At 40.5% G+C, this 20,964-nt stretch overlaps 1 protein-coding gene and 1 long non-coding RNA gene across 5 annotated transcripts in view; one reads left to right on the top strand and one right to left on the bottom strand.

The window, feature by feature from the left end:
• Window positions 1-6,474, bottom strand: part of LOC108717702 (dual specificity protein phosphatase 10) — a 31,271-nt gene extending 24,797 nt beyond the window's left edge. The window contains exons 1-3 of one of the 4 annotated variants that reach the window (XM_041564244.1): window positions 6,338-6,474; window positions 5,987-6,062; window positions 2,928-3,774 (exon numbers count right to left, since the gene is read on the bottom strand). In XM_041564244.1, coding sequence (XP_041420178.1) covers window positions 2,928-3,726 — 799 coding nt within the window. In that variant the 5' untranslated portion in view covers window positions 3,727-3,774; window positions 5,987-6,062; window positions 6,338-6,474. Of the gene's footprint in view, window positions 1-2,927; window positions 3,775-5,276; window positions 5,511-5,700; window positions 5,767-5,986; window positions 6,063-6,337 lie in introns of those variants that run through there. The other 3 variants (XM_018264971.2, XM_041564246.1, XM_041564245.1) reach the window with 3 other exon arrangements.
• Window positions 6,475-6,562: 88 nt separating this feature from the next.
• Window positions 6,563-20,964, top strand: part of LOC121394157 — a 44,368-nt gene continuing 29,966 nt past the window's right edge. Inside the window, exon 1 of the long non-coding RNA XR_005961521.1 lies at window positions 6,563-6,888. This is a non-coding gene — a long non-coding RNA (uncharacterized LOC121394157). The remainder of the gene's footprint in view (window positions 6,889-20,964) is intronic.

The raw sequence follows: 20,964 nt of genomic DNA, 5'->3' as shown, positions 1-20,964 counted from the left end.
ATAAGTAACAGGATCATCCTTCTGGGCACTGCAAGAGAAGAAGCTGGGTACTTTCCAAGCCAGCGCCAGGCCAAGCAACCCAAACACTCAATGTTTTAAAGATATCCCAACAGTGAGCGGAAAGGGAGATTTGTTATAATTCACTTTGCCAATGAACCAATGAAGGGACAGCCAGCATTAAGTGCCCAGTATTCCCCATCTGTGATGTCAGGATAGGAAATTAACTCGAAATTCCATTTTGGGCAGGACTGCACTTGCTACTGCTTTACTTTATGACAAAGCGGGTTAAAGAAGGCTTTAAAGTGGACTCGTCACCCAGACACAAAAATCTGAATAATAAGTCGTTTTCAAATTAAACATGAAATCCAATTTCTATTTTTTTTTGCAATTCTATTTTTGATGCAAAAACATTACAATACTTCAAACTGTCAGTGACAACTTATGAAACAGGCAGCTTGTCCAAAGTACATAATACCTTAATTCCCAGATATAAGTGAATTTCTATTTTTTATTAAAGCATTCATAGCTGTTGTAAGCGCATTTAAAAATCTCAGCTGTCAATCAAATATTGTCTGCCCCTCCTTTATGTCTTAGGCCTAGAGGCGGGGCAGATAATTACTTTCACTTTCCATTTAGCACTTCCTAGATATCACTGCTCTCCCCACATTCCCCCTGTTCTCTTCATCGTTTAATTGTGTAGCCAGGGCATGGGGATGGATATCAGGTCTCCCATTCTGGTGCACAAACAAGATTCTGAGATAATGCAAGGCGCCTTAAATAGATACTGTCATGGGGAAAAAGAGCAAAAAAGAGTTTTTTTATATTCAATTTTGAAATCTGACATGGGGCTAGACATATTGTCAATTTCCCAGCTGCCCCAAGTCATGTGACTTGTGCTCTGATAAACTTCAATCACTCTTTACTGCTGTACTGAAGTTGGAGTGATATCACCCCCCTCCCTCCCCCCCAGCAGCCAAACAAAAGAACAATGGGAAGGTAACCAGATAACAGCTCCCTAACACAAGATAACAGCTGCCTGGTAGATCTAAGAACAACACTCAATAGTAAAAACCCATGTCCCACTGAGACACATTCAGTTACATTGAGAAGGAAAAACAGCAGCCTGCCAGAAAGCATTTCTCTCCTAAATTGCAGGCATAAGTCACATGATATGGGGCAGCTGGGAAATTGACAAAATGTCTAGCCCCATGTCAGATTTCAAAATTGAATATAAAAAACTCTGTTTGCTCTTTTGAGAAATGGATTTCAGTGCAGAAGTCTGCTGGAGTAGCACTATTAACTGAAAACATGTTTTCTTATGACAGGATCCCTTTAATAACAGTGTTCACAAAATAGCCTGCTTGCTATTTTAAATTCCCAGACTGAAGGAAACAAGATTCAACTAATTTATATAGTGTAATTTAAGTTCATTTTGCTTGACTAATGTGATAAAATAGGAATTTGAACATTTTTTGGGGTGATTGGTCCCCTTTAAGGTTGCCACTAGGGTTGCCACCTTTTCTGGAAAAAAATACCAGCCTTCCTATATATTTAACTTTTTTCCCTATTAATAACATTGGGCTAAACCATAATTTTTACCGGCCAGGCCGGTAAAATACCGGCCAGTTGGCAACCCTAGTTGCCACATGTGCTGGTATTGCCTGCTAGCTGGGACACCCAGTATGTATGGGGCAATAATTACAGCCTCCCTGCCTGATGAACCGTGAGGGCTTGAGAGATCTAGGGGCCTGCATTGGCCATAGATACAGTTTTCTCCCATCCACGCTACACAGGCCCCAAACCCAATGTAATGCAATTGTTAGTCCATGCTTAACAGTGTACAGCCACATGTAAGATAGATTGTATGAACCATTGCCACAGTAGTATCAGTACATGTTTATTAGGACAATCTCAATCATTATTATTTGTACCACGTTGATTGTCCAACTTTAAAAATTTCAAACCTCAAGGTTTAAAATTTTTCCAAAAGATTGTCCTGTTTGTGCTGTTATGTTATTGTCTATTAATGAAACATGCACACACTGCATTATACATGCCCACCTATGTACTGTACATATGTGCTCTTTAAATCTATTAGTGGCAGGTCATCTGCTGCTTGTATTAATAAGGCCTGTCCAACCTATGTCCCTCCAGCTGTTCTAGAAGTACAATTAATGGTTGGAGTTTTATTTCAATAACTACAGCAGAAGACCACGCCACAAGTCATTCTTCACAGGTGATCGTGTGTAGGCACGGTACAGACAATACAAGGAGTGTCATAATTTTCCTTATGCGAATAAAGGAAACATTGTGTACAGTATGTGCCAGTGTATCATACTTTTTTAAATATAGAAGGATTGTCCTTAAAAATGTAGTGTTTCAGGCTGATTTATTGAAAATTTGTGCAACTGTCACCATGTTGTCCTGCTGATGCCATCTTAACCTACTGTTTCATGCTAGCCCTGCTGACACCATCTTGCCCAACTGTTCTCTGTCTTTTTCTACTGTTTCCATTTTGCCCTGCTGATGCCATCATAACCTACTTTTTAATGCTAGTCCTACTGACACCATCTTACCCTACTGTTCTCCATCTTTTGCTTCTGTTTCCATTTTGCCCTATTGTTTCAATTTTTGCCCTATTGGTGCCACTGTCACTTTTCAGCTAGCCCTAATGCTTCAGTCATGGCCTAGTGATGCAATATAGTCCTACTCTTTCCACCTCTCCATAATATTTCCATCTTGTCCTACCTCCCTAACAAAGCCATCTTGCTCCACTGTCCCCATCTTGACTTATTGTAGCTACATTATCTTACTATTCCTGCTATCGCAAGGATCCTTCAACTACTATTCTGCTAACCACCCAGCATTTGCTGGACCATGGGTGCCTACTTTATTTGAACACCCTTCATACAAGATAGCAAAATTACCTTTTAAAACAAGGGGTTCCTTGCCTTCTCTTTTCAGAGACTCCAGCACTGTGTGGAGCGGCTGGGTTGGCATTACCCTGCTTGGTTCATTGGTGTTATCATCATAAACTATAATTTCTTTAGAGAAGATCCTCTTGAAAGAGTCCTTGCCTTCCCTGCAGGATATCAAATCCAGTACCGTTATCTTTCCCTGCTGAAGCCGCCTCCGGCTGATTTTATCTGAACAATTAATATGCACGGCTCCTTGTATGTGGCTTTTATTGTATTCCATGAAAGGCCTGCAGTCAATGATAACAGGCCCTTGATTTGGAAGGTGCGTCTTTGTACATTTGGTGATCTTCTTGGCCAGATCATTGGGGTAAATAATTTTTATGTTGGCAAACTGCTTGGTTGCACCAGACACGGGGCTTCCAGTTGAACTTAAAGTACCACTGTTCTCATTATTGTTGACCATTTGGTTGGCAGAGCTAGAAGCTGATGGTCCAGAGACGCCACTTGTGATGGTCGTACTGCTCACTGCCTGGCTTTGGCTATCTTTTTCATATGAAGCTACAGTACAACAGCTGGCACTGCTACATCCACAACCAAGAGAGCGTGCCGAGCTGGTGGACGAGGGCATATACGTCAGGTTAGCAGCGTTGAGACACACTACACTCGTGCTGAGAAGAGACTTATGGCTGTCGTTGATGATGGAAGCGCTTTCAAAATAGGAAGAGTCTATACAAAGGTTAAGAACCTGAGGTCGAACTGGCCTGGAGAGTGCCACTATAACCCTGTCGTCTAAAGGGGAAGGAGGCATTAGGAAGCTGGCGGAGCTGCCAAGTCAAGTAGAACTCAGAATCGCCGTCTAGGAAAGAAAGGAATATACAAAATGAACGAGGATGATGACATGAACAACCCACATAATTGTATCAAAATTATGACAATTGTTGACACCCATTTAAATGCCTTAAGCGGTGATTTCTCTGCTATCGAGTATAATCAAGTCACGTCCAACTTTTCACTGTGGTAGAATCCATACTGATGTAACTTTATGTGGACTATCACAGGTTTGAATACACAAAGTGTCTGCTCAAAGTCAAAGGGAGGTGATAAAGCCAACAAAAGAATAGTTTAGAACCAATGGAGCACTTTGCATTCTGTTTAACTACAGGCAGCCAATGAGAGAGGGATGGGGTCATGCCAAATATGGTGTAAAGGAGTTATAGGTCCTGTTAGTTCAACACTGGCTAGAAGGCAGCATATAGTTTATTCACCGACTCAACAAACATCTTACAAATCTTAGCAAAACTAAATATAAACTATTTATGCATATATATATATATATATATATATATATATATATATATATATATATATATATATATATATTCCTTAAAAGCTTTCTGGCACCCAGTTTAGCACAATGGTTATGTGTGAACCCGTCACAAACATGCAATAAAACATGATCATACATGTGATTCCACTCTCAGCATTGTCTCACTCATGTAGCATTGTCTGCCTAACACGCATTCCGCTCCCTTTCTAAATACAAAAGAGAGAGCGAGATAACTAATGGGATGGCTTTTTTTGTGGCTGGGATCGACAGAAGCTAAAAATATCGAGAGAGGACATGTGGCATAGCTATGCCAGCTTATAAAACATTAGCCTTCATTTGTTTCAGTAAAATATAGTCCATATTAGCCCATCAACCCATGCTAGGGTGTTTTACAGCAGCACACGGAATCCTTCAGCCCTGCTTTAGCCCAGTGGAGGGAAAGGTATTGCCTGTATTAAACGCCTGTCATCCAAAATGCCAAACAAAATCCAGGAAATATCTGCTAATGCTGAGCACACATCTTGCACACTTAACAAATAATAGAAACCCACATATACACAGCTCCAGGTAAACTAAAGCCCCAATATTGAGAAGTGATATGCCATGCCGATTGGGCACCGTATCCTCTGGTTTATATAAATAGTTATTGGTTAAACTACACATCCCATTACCCCCAATAGCCAATGCTGGCACTTGTAGTGATACAACAGCCAAAGGGCTGCAGGCTGGACAAATGACACTAGAGATGTCCTGGCAGTAGACATGGAAGGAATGCAATCAGATGATTATGCAGGCTACTACTGTATATTATTATTATCATCACACCAACAACATTTCTGCAGTGCTGCAGCAAACTAAGAGAGAAATCATACAAACAGTGCAGCAGTGCTCACAATGAACATCTGTATGTACAACTGAAAATGTAACACTGATTATAATATAGATATGCTCTGCAGGCTGGCTTAGGATGCTGGGAAATGTAGTTCGAACTGGAGGTCAATAAGTTATGCATTCTGGAAATCAAAGCTTACACAGGTTTTCTGAAATGCATCCAACCATGTGCTGAATGCGATTATCTGCTCGGCAGGTAGAGTGGAACAGACAGGCATTCGCTCGTACACGCAGCAAGTTAAATAGACGTTTCTCCCCAGTACGAAATGCTCCGGCATCCAAGGAATAAATGTCTGTGCAGTGTCTGGCTAACAGCTACAAATGCCTATTTCATATTGATCCCTGTCATAAGAGAGTCTAATAGTATCCGCAACCCTGCAGCAACAGCAGCAGCTCCATTACGGGGGATATGTCCAGGCAGCTGTTGGATGGGCAAAAATATAAAGGCAGGGACGGCTTTATCAGAACCTGTGGGTCAGGGTCCCATTTGGGGGGGGGGGGGTTATGGGAAATCTATGGGCTGCACATCAAATTAAAAGAGATCATTTTGCCTTTTAAACTTACCTATATTTTGTATTAAGCAGTAGATTGGAGTACATGTGCTGCTGGAATACTTTGTGGGTGTGAGTTACTCCTAATATAGTAGATATTCTGCAGATATTTGCACTGGTAATGGTGCATTGGGAAGGGGGCTGCCACTAAATTAGGAGGGAGAAAAATAAGTGGGACAAGTGTGCACCATAAATGGCACTCCCAGCAGTGTCCATCCCCAGCACTGTCCATCCCCATACCATACCCCATTCCTTGAATGCAAAATAAGCTAAAAAGTAAGAGGATGGAAGGTACCCACCTCATGCAATGCAGCAATCACCTAGCAGCAGCAGCAGCCTGGCCAGCCTCTCACTCCCATAGTAAACCCTCTGCACCTAAGCAATAAAGTAACAGGGAAATACCATGACTTCTGAGGAGGGGTGGAAGGAAATCATCAGGTGCTTGCAACCCCCTCACATCCCAGTATCCCCCTAGCACCCCCCCACTGACTTTGCTGAGATCCACAATAAACCAAGTGCACCGACCCACTACACAGTAGTAATAAAGTCTCAGGGACATACCATGACTCTTTGGGGGGATGTTTAGTAAACTGTAATGCTCAAGTGCTGGCCCTTTCTTTTACAATCCCCCCCCAGGCATCCCCACTTACTTTGCTGAGATGAATTCCACCTCCAGCATTTAGCGCTCTCCCTGCAGCTATTGATTCCTAATGGAATGTCCCATTCACTTGGCTTCATTCATCTCCAGCTGCAACAATATTACTTTCTATTTCGCGCAGTGTATGGGGACAGATTCGAAGGGGCGGGGCTGGGAAGCGATGACTGACGGCGCACCTCAAGCACGGGTGGGCGTGGTCGAGTTGGGCTCCTCGCTTCCTCCTGATAGGTCGGGTTCGGCGGTGGGTGGCCGCCCGCTCTCTCACTCCTAATCCTAATAAGAAACTGTGCTGCAGCGTCTCCGGCTGTTTCCGGAGCCATGCGACACGCCCCTTCTGCTTGCCTTTCAGCAGCAACATCAATATTCCCAGCTGCCGAGGAAATGAACAGGGAGCCATAGTAACGGCTGGAAAGCGGTGTTGGTAGCGACATCTAGAGGATGTGCAGGAGCATGGGTGGGCCGTGCCGGCTCAGACCCACTGCACAGAACAGACGCTCCTCACCTCCCCTCCCCTGCACGATCGCATGAAGAAGATTGTGCGAAGTAAGTACAGTATGTGCGAGCAGCAGGGGTGGGGGAGGATTACAGAGGGGGCCCTGCAATGGAGGGGGGGGGATTACAGAGGGGGCCCTTGGGGGCCTAATGTGGCAGCCCTGGTGGGCCCTAAACCCCCCCAGTGCAGCCAGTGTTGGAGCTGGCTGCACTGAAGCCTGTCAGACTGTTTTTACTGACCATGCAAAGTATTTAGCTGATGAGGAGATCATCTAACCTCCTCCATTTACTTTTCAGTCTGTTTCATGTCAATGTAAATAATAGGGAAAATGCATAAAAATATATGAAGGCCAGTACACTCATGTATTATAAGGGATAATGTACCCCCTACTTTAATAAATGATAAGGATATTAGGAGTCAGTGAGGGGTTGTTCTGTGACCATATAAAGGCACAAGGCTGCAGGCCGAGTTATACCGGGAACTCTGAGTATCACTCATGTATTATAAGGGATAATGTACCCCCTACTGTAAATGATAAGGATATTAGAAGTCACTGAGGGGTTCTGTGACCATATAAAGGCACAAGGCTGCAGGCTGAGTTATACAGGGAACTCTGAGTATCACTCATGTATTATAAGGGATAATGTACCCCCTACTGTAAATGATAAGGATATTAGAAGTCACTGAGGGGTTCTGTGACCATATAAAGGCACAAGGCTGCAGGCTGAGTTATACAGGGAACTCTGAGTATCACTCATGTATTATAAGGGATAATGTACCCCCTACTGTAAATGATAAGGATATTAGAAGTCACTGAGGGGTTGTTCTGTGACCATATAAAGGCACAAGGCTGCAGGCTGAATTATACAGGGAACTCTGAGTATCACTCATGTATTATAAGGGATAATGTACCCCCTACTGTAAATGATAAGGATATTCGAAGTCACTGAGGGGTTGTTCTGTGACCATATAAAGGCACAAGGCTGAGTTATACAGGGAACTCTGAGTATCACTCATGTATTATAAGGGATAATGTACCCCCTACTGTAAATGATAAGGATATTAGAAGTCACTGAGGGGTTGTTCTGTGACCATATAAAGACACAAGGCTGCAGGCTGAGTTATACAGGGAACTCTGAGTATCACTCATGTATTATAAGGGATAATGTACCCCCTACTGTAAATGATAAGGATATTAGAAGTCACTGAGGGGTTCTGTGACCATATAAAGGCACAAGGCTGCAGAATCTTTAACTTATTTTACATTACATAACCTTGTTTAATATCAATCATAACATTATTTTTGAATGGTATTTATAATTTGGCATAAAAGTACTACTATGCCAAATTAGTATTACTTTTCTTGCCCCGTGTTCCTCTATGAGGGGGCTGCTATATTTGTGCAGCAGGAGTCTGTTAGCATTAGAGAGTCTAACTGACAGGCTGGGAGATGGGACAGTCAGATTGGCAAAACAGTCAGGTTTAGGAACTTCAAGTAATAATTAATTACAAAAGAAGAACTATCAGCAAAAAACGATCAACTTGACCTATATGTAATTTTTATTGTAGATCAATATTTTGAAATGAAAATTTTTAATGTCAGTATCACTTTAAATGAGAAAGGCAGCTCTTTATGCACATACTTTTTTGCAGTTTTACCCTAATATATAAGTGGATGAGTACAAGACCATTGAGTGTTTACAAGTGGGCTGCTTTGATTTTTTTTGCCCGAGCTGCTTTTTGCTCCCAGTCCGGCCCTGGTTGTGAGGGGATGTGGTGAGGACCCGCTGGCAGTGTGTGCAAAGGGCTTGTACTCCTCGTGTGTCGTTGTTGTACTGACTGACTGACACACGTCTGATACCACAACCCACGTCACAGCTAGGGATGTAGCGAACCGCCGTTTTGGTGTTCGCGAACGCCGTTCGCGAACACCGGCAAAAAATGCGAACGGTTCGCGAACCGTTCGCGAGCTTCGAACACCCGCAAAATCGTTCGATTCGAACGTTCGAAGGATTTTTCGTTCGATTCGAACGTTTGAAGGATTTTCATCGTTCGATCGAAGGATTTTCATTCGAATCGAACAGTCGAGGGATTTTAATCGTTCGAACGAATGGAAATCGTTCGAACGAATGGAAATCGTTCGATTTTAGCGGTCGAATGGTCGCGAACTCAAATTGCGAACGTTCCCAAACGTTCGCGAACATTAGGCGGACGCGAACGGTCGAAGTTCGCGCGAACAAGTTCGCAGGCGAACTGTTCGCTACATCCCTAGTCACAGCTTCATCTTATTGAAACTTACTGGGGGGGGAGTGTTCTAATAACTGAAGGAAGATGTTGGTTCGGCATTGACTGAAGTGTCTATTCACAAAAAATAGGAACTTGGCTGTTTAGGTGTTTCATTCATCAATAGTAATACACGACGATTTTCTTTTAACAAAACAAACATTTGTGAGGTACCTCAGCCTGAAACAAAAATTATATCTTCAGTGTTGTAACTGGATGTTACTGGGCCCCACAGCAAATTCATTTTAGGGCCCCCAACATATCCAGAGGTTTTTTTTTTAGGGCCCCCAACATATCCAGACGTTTTTTTTTTATTTTGGTAAATTTTTATGTATTAAGTTTTTTTCTATTTTATGTATGAATGTAACTTTGATCCCCCGCTGCATTTGACAAAAGCACAAAAGAAAGTGGAAAAATGGATAAAATATAAAAATACTTTTTTTTTTTTTTCTAATAGCCAAAAACACCTGCACCGAAGCATTGTTCCGTGTTACATAAATGCAGCAGAGATAATAGTCAGTATTGGTACATAAGTAAAGCTACCTGGGTTATTCTGTCAGATTCCACGTGAACCACACAGGTTGGGTTGAGCATTGCATTCATTGTTATCAATACAAGAGGACGGGTGCTGAATAAAGCCAGGTGGACACTTGCAGGTGAAGCTCCCAATGGTATTTACACACAAGAACTGTGTTTACTTAATGTGGGGGTGCCGCAAGGCTCCGTACTTGGTCCGCTGTTGTTCTCCCTGTACACTCTGTCTTTGGGAGATTTCATCCATTCATTTGGCTTTAATTATCATCTGTATGCTGATGATACCCAAATATATTTATCCACCCCTTCATTAACAGCTGAAACAGAGGCTCAGATCTCTAACTGCCTCCTGGCTATCTCAAATTGGATGAACCAGCGCCACCTCAAGCTCAACCTAACAAAAACTGAACTTATCATCTTTCCACCTAAACCTGGTCCTACTCCCCTATTTACTATCTCTATTGATGGCTCATTAATCCTGTCAACTCAGCTCGCTGTCTGGGGGTAATCTTTGACTCCTCTCTCTCCTTCTCTGATCATATTAACACCACTGTCAAAACCTGTCACTTTTTCTTACGCAATATTGCCAAAATCCGTCCCTTCCTTTCACCTGATACATCCAAGACGCTCATGCATGCTCTCATCCTATCCAGACTAGATTACTGTAACCTTCTACTAACTGGCCTGCCTAACTCCCATCTCTCCCCTCTACAGTCTGTATTAAACACTGCTGCCAGAATTATCCTCCTCTCATCCAAAAGGGTACAGGCCCCTCCGCTGCTGAAGTCCTTATCATGGCTTCCTATAAAACAAAGAATAACTTATGAACTCCTCCTTATAACCTTCAAAGCCCTTCATTCCTCTGCACCTAACTACATCTCATCTCTTGTCTCTCTATATGTTCCTGCCCGAAACCTCCCAACCGCTTGGTTGTACCCAGGGGCGTAACTACAGAGGAAGCAGACCCTGCGGCTGCAGGGGGGCCCAGGAGGTACAGGGGGCGCCATGAGGCTCTCATTGATGAGCAATTTGAACATATATTGGTAAAACAGAACAAACACTGGATATGTTGGGAGCCCTAAAATTAATTTGCTGTGGGGCCCAGCAACATCTAGTTACGCCACTGGTTGTACCCCCCAATTCTACTGCTGTTTCCCATATCAAACCCTTCTCTCTTGCGACTCCTTATATTTGGAATGCCATACCTGAATCTCTCAGGAGAGAATCCTCCTTCAATGTTTTTAAAACAAAACTCAAAGACTACCTCTGGGAGCACCTGGATAACACCTGAACTGGCACTTATATAACAGTGTAACAAACTGTAACCCACAGCACCTTAATACCCCTCTGAATTGTGTCTGTATGTTACCCTCCCATTTAGACTGTAAGCCCTACGGGGTAGGGTCCTCTAGCCTTTTGTTTCCTTGACACTGAGCACTTAATCTGCATTGTAATTATATTTTATATTTATGTGAATTGTATTCTAATAATGCACTTATTGTTCCTTTTTATTCTGACCCCTTGTTTGTTACTACTAATTTATTGTTTTGTTGTACAGTGCTTTGCCCTCAAGGAGCGCTTTACAAATAAAAATATACATACATACATAGGATTACAAGGGTATCATCTCCAGCCGCCTTCAGCGCATCTAAATATAACCTGATAGGAGAAGAAGGAGAAACTGTCACCTAGGGCTCATAACAAGCTGTCCATTTTTACCTTGAGGCTAAACCCATGAAGAACGGAAAGAGAGCTGAACAAAGAGCAAAACAGAAGAGAGAACAGAATTATAGATATACGACTGCATTGTGATGTCAGTTACCCTGCTGTAGACCTGGGAACATCTAAAGCTGGCCATAGACGCAAAGATGCGATTGTACAAATCCTCGTTTTGTGCGATCTTCGGACTGCGTGCGGATAGTCCCGTCATTTTTTGTCCCATGGAGATCAGTCGTTTGGACGATCGGCCAGATTAAAAGATTTCTGTCGGTATCAGCTGACGATAATATCTCTGCATGTATTGCCGATCTGATGATATTGCTGTGAGCTTCTCAGTAGAATTTGTGGACCATACTTTCGCACAATTGCTGTGACGGCCAGGACATCGGCTGGTTTTGTTTTCTTAGCTGCTCTATTTTATCTGAATGGTTACTGGCAGGTCAGGAAAGGGCACTGACCGATCGTTCGTCCGATATTGCAGGTAATCTGCACATCTATGGCCACCTCTAGACTGAAAACGGGTCTTTAGCCCAAATTTTGCACTAATTAGTGTTTAGGCTGGGCTTCCAGTAGAGATGCACCGAATCCAGGATTCGGTTCGTGATTCGGCCAGGATTCAGCCTTTTTCAGCAGGATTCGGATTCGGCCGAATCCTTCTGCCCTAATATGCAAATTAGGGTTGGAATGGAACAGGGAAGTAAAGATGTTTTCCCCTTCCAACCCCGAATTTGCATATGCAAATTCAGATTCGGTATTTGGCCGAATCTTTCGCGAAGGATTCGGGGGTTCAGCCGAATCCAAAATAGTGGATTCGGTGCATCCATAGCTTCCAGGAATACCTATGGCAACAAGCAAGCATTCACCAAGGCCTCATGCATATCTCATATTGGCGTGTGAATGCAGTCTGAAGGACTTCTAACATCTAAAATATTATATAAGGGCTCCTATTCTATTGCAACTATGATGCCATACATGGGGCGAGGGAAAGTGCATCCAATCACACAGAGATTGCATACGACTTTATAGAGTACCCCTGCAAGCCCATGTTCTGACTGCATTTGATAGATGTGCTCAAGGCTTTAATATCACCTCAATTGGCCTTCACGGAAGGATGAGGTCAGCCCCATAGCTTGGAAACATTTGGACTAACGTCAATATACAAGCATAAAATTGGTTTTATGGCATGGTAAAGATTTTTCTGTTACAGCTTTTGAAGGGAAACTGCTGCTTGTAGTGGTGGTCAAAATACCTTCTACCCTCCATAGGTGACATCCGACCGACAAACTCCACAAGTCATTCTTCATAGGTGATCGTGTGTAGGCGCGGTAAAGACAATGCAAGCAGTGTCATAATTTTCCTTATGCGAATAAAGGAAACATATTGTGTAAAAACAAGTATGTGCCAGTGCATCATACTTTTTTAAATATAGGAGTATGCTTAAAAAAGTAGTGTTTCCGGCTGATTTATTGAAAATTTGTGCAAAAAACATACTAGTCCTGCCCATCTTATCCAAGTTATGCAGGGGAACAAGCGGCATTCAGCACATTGCACTGTTGAATAAGAACCAATCAGAAGCTAGGCTAACCTGATAGGAAACTGAAGCCTTTCTTTTGCCTGTGTGACTGCAGGGCTGTGATTGGCTATCCTCTTCCTACTGACCTTCTGGCTGGGACCATTAGGACACTCCCAACCCTCATTAGGAACGCAGTCAGGGACCATAGCAGATCTATAGGGGCCTCCAATAAAGGGGCAATTTTTAAAGATTATTCAAATTTTTGTCCGAAGGTAAAAACCAGCACTATATATTATTAATTTATGCCTATAGGACTTGAGGATTTTTTGCCATGCTAAATGTTTCCTTTAAGAAGTCCTCAACTCTTCTTCTTTATTATTATTAGTGTCACATATTTATAAAGCCATACATTGAACATCCGCAAACTGATACAAAAGATACTTGAATACAGAGAAGTCATTCATCAAAGCCAACTGGGCACATGAAAGAAAAATATATTAAAGGAGAATAAAATCTTAACTAGAAGTAGGTTAGAAATACTAGCTGAGACATTCTTACCGTCCATATTAAATATATTGCAATATATGGCAAACAATCCCTGTTTTCTTTGAAAGGTAGAGCTTTTTTTGATAGTGTAATGCATAAATGTCAATGTTTTTAGCATATTGATTATGGGTGAGTGCAGCCATCTTGTCTTTGCCTGTATGAGTTTTGTTGTCACCCTGCCTAATGGTTTAAATTTGTTGGTGGGCACAGCACAACCTTTCCTTTTTTGCTGTAGTGTATATATATATATATAGATATATAGATATATATATATATATATATATATATATATATATATATATATATATATATATATATATACACACACACAAAAAAAGATCCGCACTCACTTATGAAGATTTTAGAAAATTTATTGCAAGAGTCTAACGTTTCGGCCTCCTCCGAGGCCTTTTTCAAAGTAATAAATACATAAACCCAGATGCTTTAAATACCTAGATTGGCGGGAAAAATTCGTAGATCTACTCATTGTTGATATACTCGTTAATGTATATATCAACAATGAGTAGATCTACGATGAGCACATTAACTATGACCTGACAGTCATAAATTTTCGCAATAAATTTTCTAAAATCTAAAAAGTCCTGTGAGTGCGGATCTTTGAGTGCCGGCTTCATGGAGGACTATATATATATATATATATATATATATATATATATATATATATATATATATATATATATATATATATATATATATATATATGGAATATTCAACCTGTAGCCCCTGAACTACATATTCAGCTGTCAGTGAGAGCTGAGACTTGGGTCACGTTGTTGCTGTCATGTCACCTCTTTATACCCACTAATTTGAAACCATAATCCCTTCCCAGAATCTAGAGGTTGGTGCTGTTGTACATGTTGCCGGTGACTAATGAGTTAATGATAAGTCCTACTCTGGGGTCTTAGGAGTCATTTGGTCCTTTGAAAAGAGAGTAGGGGTTTTATAAATGATGGACACAAGATGATAGTGAATAACAAGGTAAATTAATCATTGGTCTATGCAGTGTTTGCCATATTTTTTAGCAATCCCTGCTGAGAATGAGCTAAATCTTCATTCATGCTTAACCCAATTTCATTCACAGCATCGCCCAGTCAGTCATTTGTGTATTCCATTACTGAATTAACCTCTGGGTCGCCGCTTAAAGCTTGAAACCAGTACGAGTGAATCAGACTGGGAGGTGTCTGGCCACAGTGAAATAGCTGCAGTGCTTGAAATAACTCTATGTTACCAAACCTTTTCATCATGTGTTTGTAATCCCATAATGCCTCAACTTTCAAAAAGATTGTGGGGGGGGGGATTTTTCTGTTCAAGTGGATTAATAAGATAGTTTAATTATAGAACATGTATAATACTATAGGTTTTTTACAATGTACTGTATACTGTAGTGTAAATGATAGTTATCACGTAATTGCTGTAGAACATTGTTGTTTTTTAGTGTGATATCCCTTTAAAGCAGTGATTTTAAATATTAGGGGCCACCCCCCCTGGTGGTGAATTGGTGGTGCTGGTGGGGGGAGGGGGGCTAAGCCTCCAGGCCAATAATGGTGCGATTTGAGTGTGAATTTGCTTTCCTAGAGACACCTGATAGCCCAGTTAGAAGGTTGTTATGGCAGGATTAAGGGCAGAGACACAAGCGAAGATTCTGGGAGATTTAGTCGCCAGGCGACAAAATGCATCTTCTTCTGGCAACTAATCTCCCCAAACTGCCTTCCCACCGGCTAGAATCTAAATCGCCTGCAGGATGGCACTCAGAGTGCTTTGTTTTCCAAAGTTGCCTCACAAGGAAACTTCAGGCGGCTCTGGAAAACGAAGGGCTCCGAGTGCCATCCCACTGGCGATTTAGATTCTAGTTGGCGTGAAGGCTTTTTGGGGAGATTAGGTGCCCGAAGAAGAGGTGACTTAATCTCCCTGAATCTTCACGTGTGTCTCTGCCCTTAGGGTGAACACTTATTTGCTGCCATAGATATGATTGGACCTACTGTATGGCAGATTGGCTCATACAGTGTTTTCCTTTATACTGGTAACCTTGTTATAAAGTAAGTGGGCCCTTATTTAAGGGCCCTTCAGAGGGATACTGTCGCTGGAAAACATGTTTTTTTCTAAACGCATCAGTTAATAGGGCTGCTCCAGCAGTGCAATTCTGCACTGAAATCCATTTTCAAAGAGCAAACAGATTTTTTCATATTTAATTGTGACACTTGGCATGGGGCTAGACATATTGTCAGTTTCTCAGGTGCCCCCAGTCATGTAAATTGTGCGTTGATAAACTGCAGTCACTCTTTACCGCTACCTTCAGAGGCACGCTTGGTGAGGAGTGAACTGACCCGTTGCAACTCAGAAGTTACTGTGCCAATTTTTATGGGTATCAGTTATACACCAACAGAAGGGCCTACAATTCTACTGTACTGCACTGACCTCAGCATATTTTGTCAGTCCATAGCCTTTCCTCCTTTTTTATCATAAAACATGGCAATCCATTTGTTCTATTTGCTGTGATGAGAAGTAGTTTGGCAGGTCCCACTTAAATGAACAAGAATGTGTAGACGAGTACAGCAAAAAGCCCAATGCCAATAAGATTTTACTGAATAATACCAAATAATAAAGTCAATTTAAACACATATATTGTCATTCAACCACTTACCTTCTGTAAAACATTAGATCTATGGTGCTGACTGTCAGTGCTGTAATGCAATACACAATCAGTATTTTATGTTATTACTTTACATGGTAGCGGGCACAAGTCCAGCACAGCTATGATTTTATTCTAAGAAATTAAATTAACTGTTAATTATGAATGAATTTTCTATTTTTAACATTACACTTTGTGCATTAGCCCATACTAAATGTTATAAATGTTGTGCAGTGAATCTATCTAAGATACGATTGTTATGCTTGTTGATATACAGGAACAGCTACCAACAATTTTCTAAAAACCTTTTTATTCTGTTTTTATTTCCATTGCCACAGTTTAGATTTCATATATGAACATGTAAGTCATGTCCATAGCTAAGATCGAGAACTAAAGGTATTAAAGATAATATATATTTACAGGTTCTGCCTGTTATAAAAATAGCTATAAGCCATAAAGCAGGGTAGGACTGCTGCTTACGATGAGGATCTGATAGGATTGTGCAGCCACTGGGACTGAATGCTCTGTTATACAGATAGCTAGAATCTCAGCCATAAAGCAGGACAGGACTGTTGCTTACAATGGGGATCTGATAGGATTGTGCAGCCACTGGGACTGAATGCTCTGTTATACAGATAACTAGAATCTCAGCCGTAAAGCAGGAAGGCACTGCTGATCAGACAGAAATGAAATTGGGGCTGATATACATGACCCTGCTTGCTGTCTGACTAATGATTGCGCCAATGACTTACCCTTTGTGCTAAATTTTTAAAGTATATGTGTTTTTATTCATGGTATATCATATTGTATAAATGTTTTGTTGAAGGAACTAACACAAATGTTTCTATATTTATAAACCTTGTTTGGGTTGTAACTCCCTAATGGGAGTTCTGTTGTTTTTGCACTATATTACCCTGGGAAGCTTCCACTTATTTTAAAAGAGAACTAAAGAACCCCCTCAGTATCAGAAGCCCCCTAAACTGCCTACCAACCTCCCCTCTCTCCCCGCATTGTGCATTAGTCAAAAAGACTCCCCTGAAAAAAAAACCTCACCCTAAAATGCAGAGCAGCACAGCCGAGTTCCCTGGCACGATCTTCTGCCAGTGGGGTCGGGGGGATTGGCAGGCAGTTAAGGGGAGCTTTTGTTATTGGGGGGGTGTTTAGTTCTCCTTTAAGGATTTCACTTTCTCAAGGTTGAATATTTTCTGGTGTGCATCATAGGGATTTGGGGGTTCCGTTTACTAATTTGCGGTAAAAATATGCGCACAAAATACAGACAAATTTATCGCTGAATATGTTTTTGCCAATTTACTAACCTGAAATAAAACGATTAGTCAATGCTTGTTTTTGTGAATATACATCTAAGAACAGGGAAAACCAGTTCTAAAATATGTGTTTAACTTCAGCCACTTATTATATACCGGTTTGCAAACACTTGGAAATTATATGTTACATGCAACAATTTAAAAAGAAAATATACCCCAGAACATTTCAGGTCTCTATAAAATATGTCACATAAAACAGGCTGTATGTAACAAGTTTTTATTATATTAATTGCTTTAGGAAATATAATTTTGTAATAATATTTGCTCACTGGATTATCCTTATGTGGAATAAAATCCTTTGATATGTAATCTATTAGATTACAAGTATGGCATGTATCATCTGGAAATCCATAATCCAGATCCAAACCATAGGAATGACATTTTTCATGGAGTCTTATTTAAGCAAACAGATTGTGTTTTTGACCTGGTTTCATTTTTTAAAACTTGATGGAAACTAAGCTGTATAAATCCATGTTGGTCACAAAATTCGTATTTTTTAATGTTTAAATGTTATAAGTAGCCTTAAGGAACGGTGCTCCAAATTATGGAAAGACCCCTTATGCAGAAAACTCTAGGTCCCAAGCATTCTAGTTAATAAATTCTATAACTGTATAAATTACCCTTTGGTTATTTTCTTTCAGAACTTATAGTTACCATTTAAAATAGATTGAGAATTTGTTGTCCATGGTATATATAGTGAATAAAGTACCCCCTCTTGTAAAATATAAGGATATTATAAGTTACCGAGGAGTTTCATGACCATATAAAAGTACGAGGCCGAAGGAACTGGAACTTTTTCTTTTTGCAACTTATAATATCCTCATATTTTGCAACTGGGGGTACTTTATTAATTATAATACACAAATTTTAGTGAGTCATGTGACAGAAATGACATCAGAACTCACCGTTTATAACTGATGACATCAGAACTCACCGTTTATAAGGATATAATTTACAGGATATTCATGGCTTTTGTGTATTATAGTGACTTATGATTCAGTTGTTAGACTATTTGGTCCTTTTTCATATGCTGCTGCAGGCAAAACTGTACAAGAACTTAAACCATTAATTTGACTTTAACGGGGGTTGCTATGGTTATATCAAACAACTAGTTAACTAATGTCTAACAGGTAATTTAGACACAATGAGAGGTGATTGCTTTTCTTTTATAAGAGAAGGTTGTTTGTATTTATATTTGTTCTTCTTTATTCATATAGTGCTCATTGTAAAAATGCAGCAAAGGCATTAGCTATCAAAGGCTGGCCTGTTACCCTCTTTTGTTAAATACACCAGCTCCCCAGACTGAAACATTTCATGTTAATTTTAGGGAAAGGAGTATATTAGATTGCTTTACTGTTATAGTTCATAAGACTAGAGTCATATAGTTAAGTGTTGAGGAGAGGTATTTAAGGCCACAGCACTTGATTGTTGCTACAAGTAGTTCCCATCCAAATGGCATATACATTAATAAGGAAGCAAGCCTAGTGGGATTCTCATTAATTGTAAAGAAATCTTCAGCTGTCCCATGAAATTTGATCCCTTCTATGGAGCACAATGAAGCCATGCAGTTTGGGTCCTTCTGCAGTTAGAAAATTGTTAATCTTAAAATAAGAGTAAACAACAAAAAAAAGCAGTTGGCAGCTCCATACTAAAGCTGGCCATAGACGCAAAGATCCGATTGTACGAATCATCGTACGATCGGACTTTCCCATCTCCCACCTGCCACTAACCATTCCGATCAAATAAAGTACAAAAGAATAGATCAGTCGATGAATAGATCAGTCAACGAAAGTTATGTCCGACAAAAGCTAGTGACAGTCTCCCTCTGAAAATTGTACGATCGGCACTACATTCAGAGATATTATCGGCAGCCGACAGAAATCGACCAAAATTGTTCAATCGACCAAACGACCGATATCCGCCGGGCGAAAAATGTCGGGACTCTCCACACACGGTCCAAAAATCGTACAAATCCCAGATTCAGATCTTTGCATCTATGGCCAGCTTAAAGCTCTGGTGCAATTTTTCATGCCCTTGCCCACTTGGACCCTATTGCAAGAGACTTAACCCTGATAAATTCTAGTCTTTATGCTTAAAGGAAAACTATACCCCCCAAACAATGTAGGTCTCTATAAAAAGATATTGCATAAAACAGCTCATATGTAAAACCCTGATTCATGTAAATAAACCATTTTCATAATAATATACTTTTCTAGTAGTATGTGCCATTGGGTAATCATAAATAGAAAATTGCCATTTTAAAAAATAAGGGCCGCCCCCTGGGATCGTAGGATTCACTGTACTCATAAACATACCAACAAACCATACTAGGTCACATGAGCCAATTAACAGACAGAGTTGTGTCTTTTGCTTCCACACTTCTTCCTGTTACAGTTAGAGCTGCAGTATTTCTGGTCAGGTGATCTCTGAGGCAGCACAGAGACCATCACAAAATGGTGGCTCAAGGCAAGAGATGTAAAAGGGCAATATTTACTTTAATATATATTCCAGTTTGGTAAGATTCTTTAATATGCCACTTAATATGATATGAACTATCTGTTGCTTAAGTGTTCATTTTGGGGGTATAGTTTTCCTTTAAGAAGGCTCTGCAAATGGCACCTCACAAAATCGTTCTCAATAGCCATGGTAGTAAAATCATTAATATTGCCCCACAACTGCTGTTATATAAAACTTTGCAGTATCAAGAGGTTTCAACTTAAACACTCTAGGAATGTAAAACATTGGAGGTAAGGTTTCCATAATCTGTATCATACAATTCCAAGTTTGAGCTTCTAGTCATGGTAGGAGGTTATGGAATGGGTGTAGAACAAACTAAAATGATTAAAACGAGTATGTCCACAGTTGCATGGAATTTATCTCAGATAATGAAAATTGTGGTTCGCATCAAAAAGACAGCTCAGAGTTTAATGTTCTTGTACTTTATTAAAATATTCAGTGTGATACAAGAAAAAGAGCTTGCTGTGTTGAGTAACAATGGTTTCTTCAATCTTGAATGACCCAAGGCTGATGACTGAAGGAACCATGTCAGTGTACACGTTTAAGGTGCATTGATGATGTACAGCGTTCTAGTGAGTTCCAATAACATATCTTTTCTACTTTAATCAATTTAAACATCTGACCTCCAAACTTTAAATTCCATACGTCAGATTTGGCATGCACACCTTCCTTGGATTATTTTGTCTGTGTCTTTCCCCTGACAGCACTCTAGCAAGGGGAGAGCTCTTTGCTGCAATAATTAAGATTTTTTCAGCTGACAAGATCGCTGGTTTATGCATAGCAGCTGAATTAACTCTCCTTTACATTATGTCTCAATTATTATTATGCTGCCTGGGGGAGATACCTTTCTTTAAACATCAGGACATAGTAAAAACTAGGAGTAAATTTTATTTTATGACCAAGGCCCATTTCATTGTTCAGTGAATTAACTTAAGTGAATTCTCTCTGTGCAACTCAACATAACAGATTGTTCGGTTATTTTAATTTAGTTATATAATCACATAGTTAAGTTTTGAAAAAAGTCCAAAGTCCATCAAGT

Source organism: Xenopus laevis, chromosome 5S (assembly GCF_017654675.1).
Source record: "Xenopus laevis strain J_2021 chromosome 5S, Xenopus_laevis_v10.1, whole genome shotgun sequence".
In the NCBI taxonomy this organism is placed as follows: Eukaryota; Metazoa; Chordata; class Amphibia; order Anura; family Pipidae; genus Xenopus; species Xenopus laevis.
Note: the sequence above shows the minus strand (reverse complement) of the source record. Positions and strands in the feature narration are given on the sequence as shown.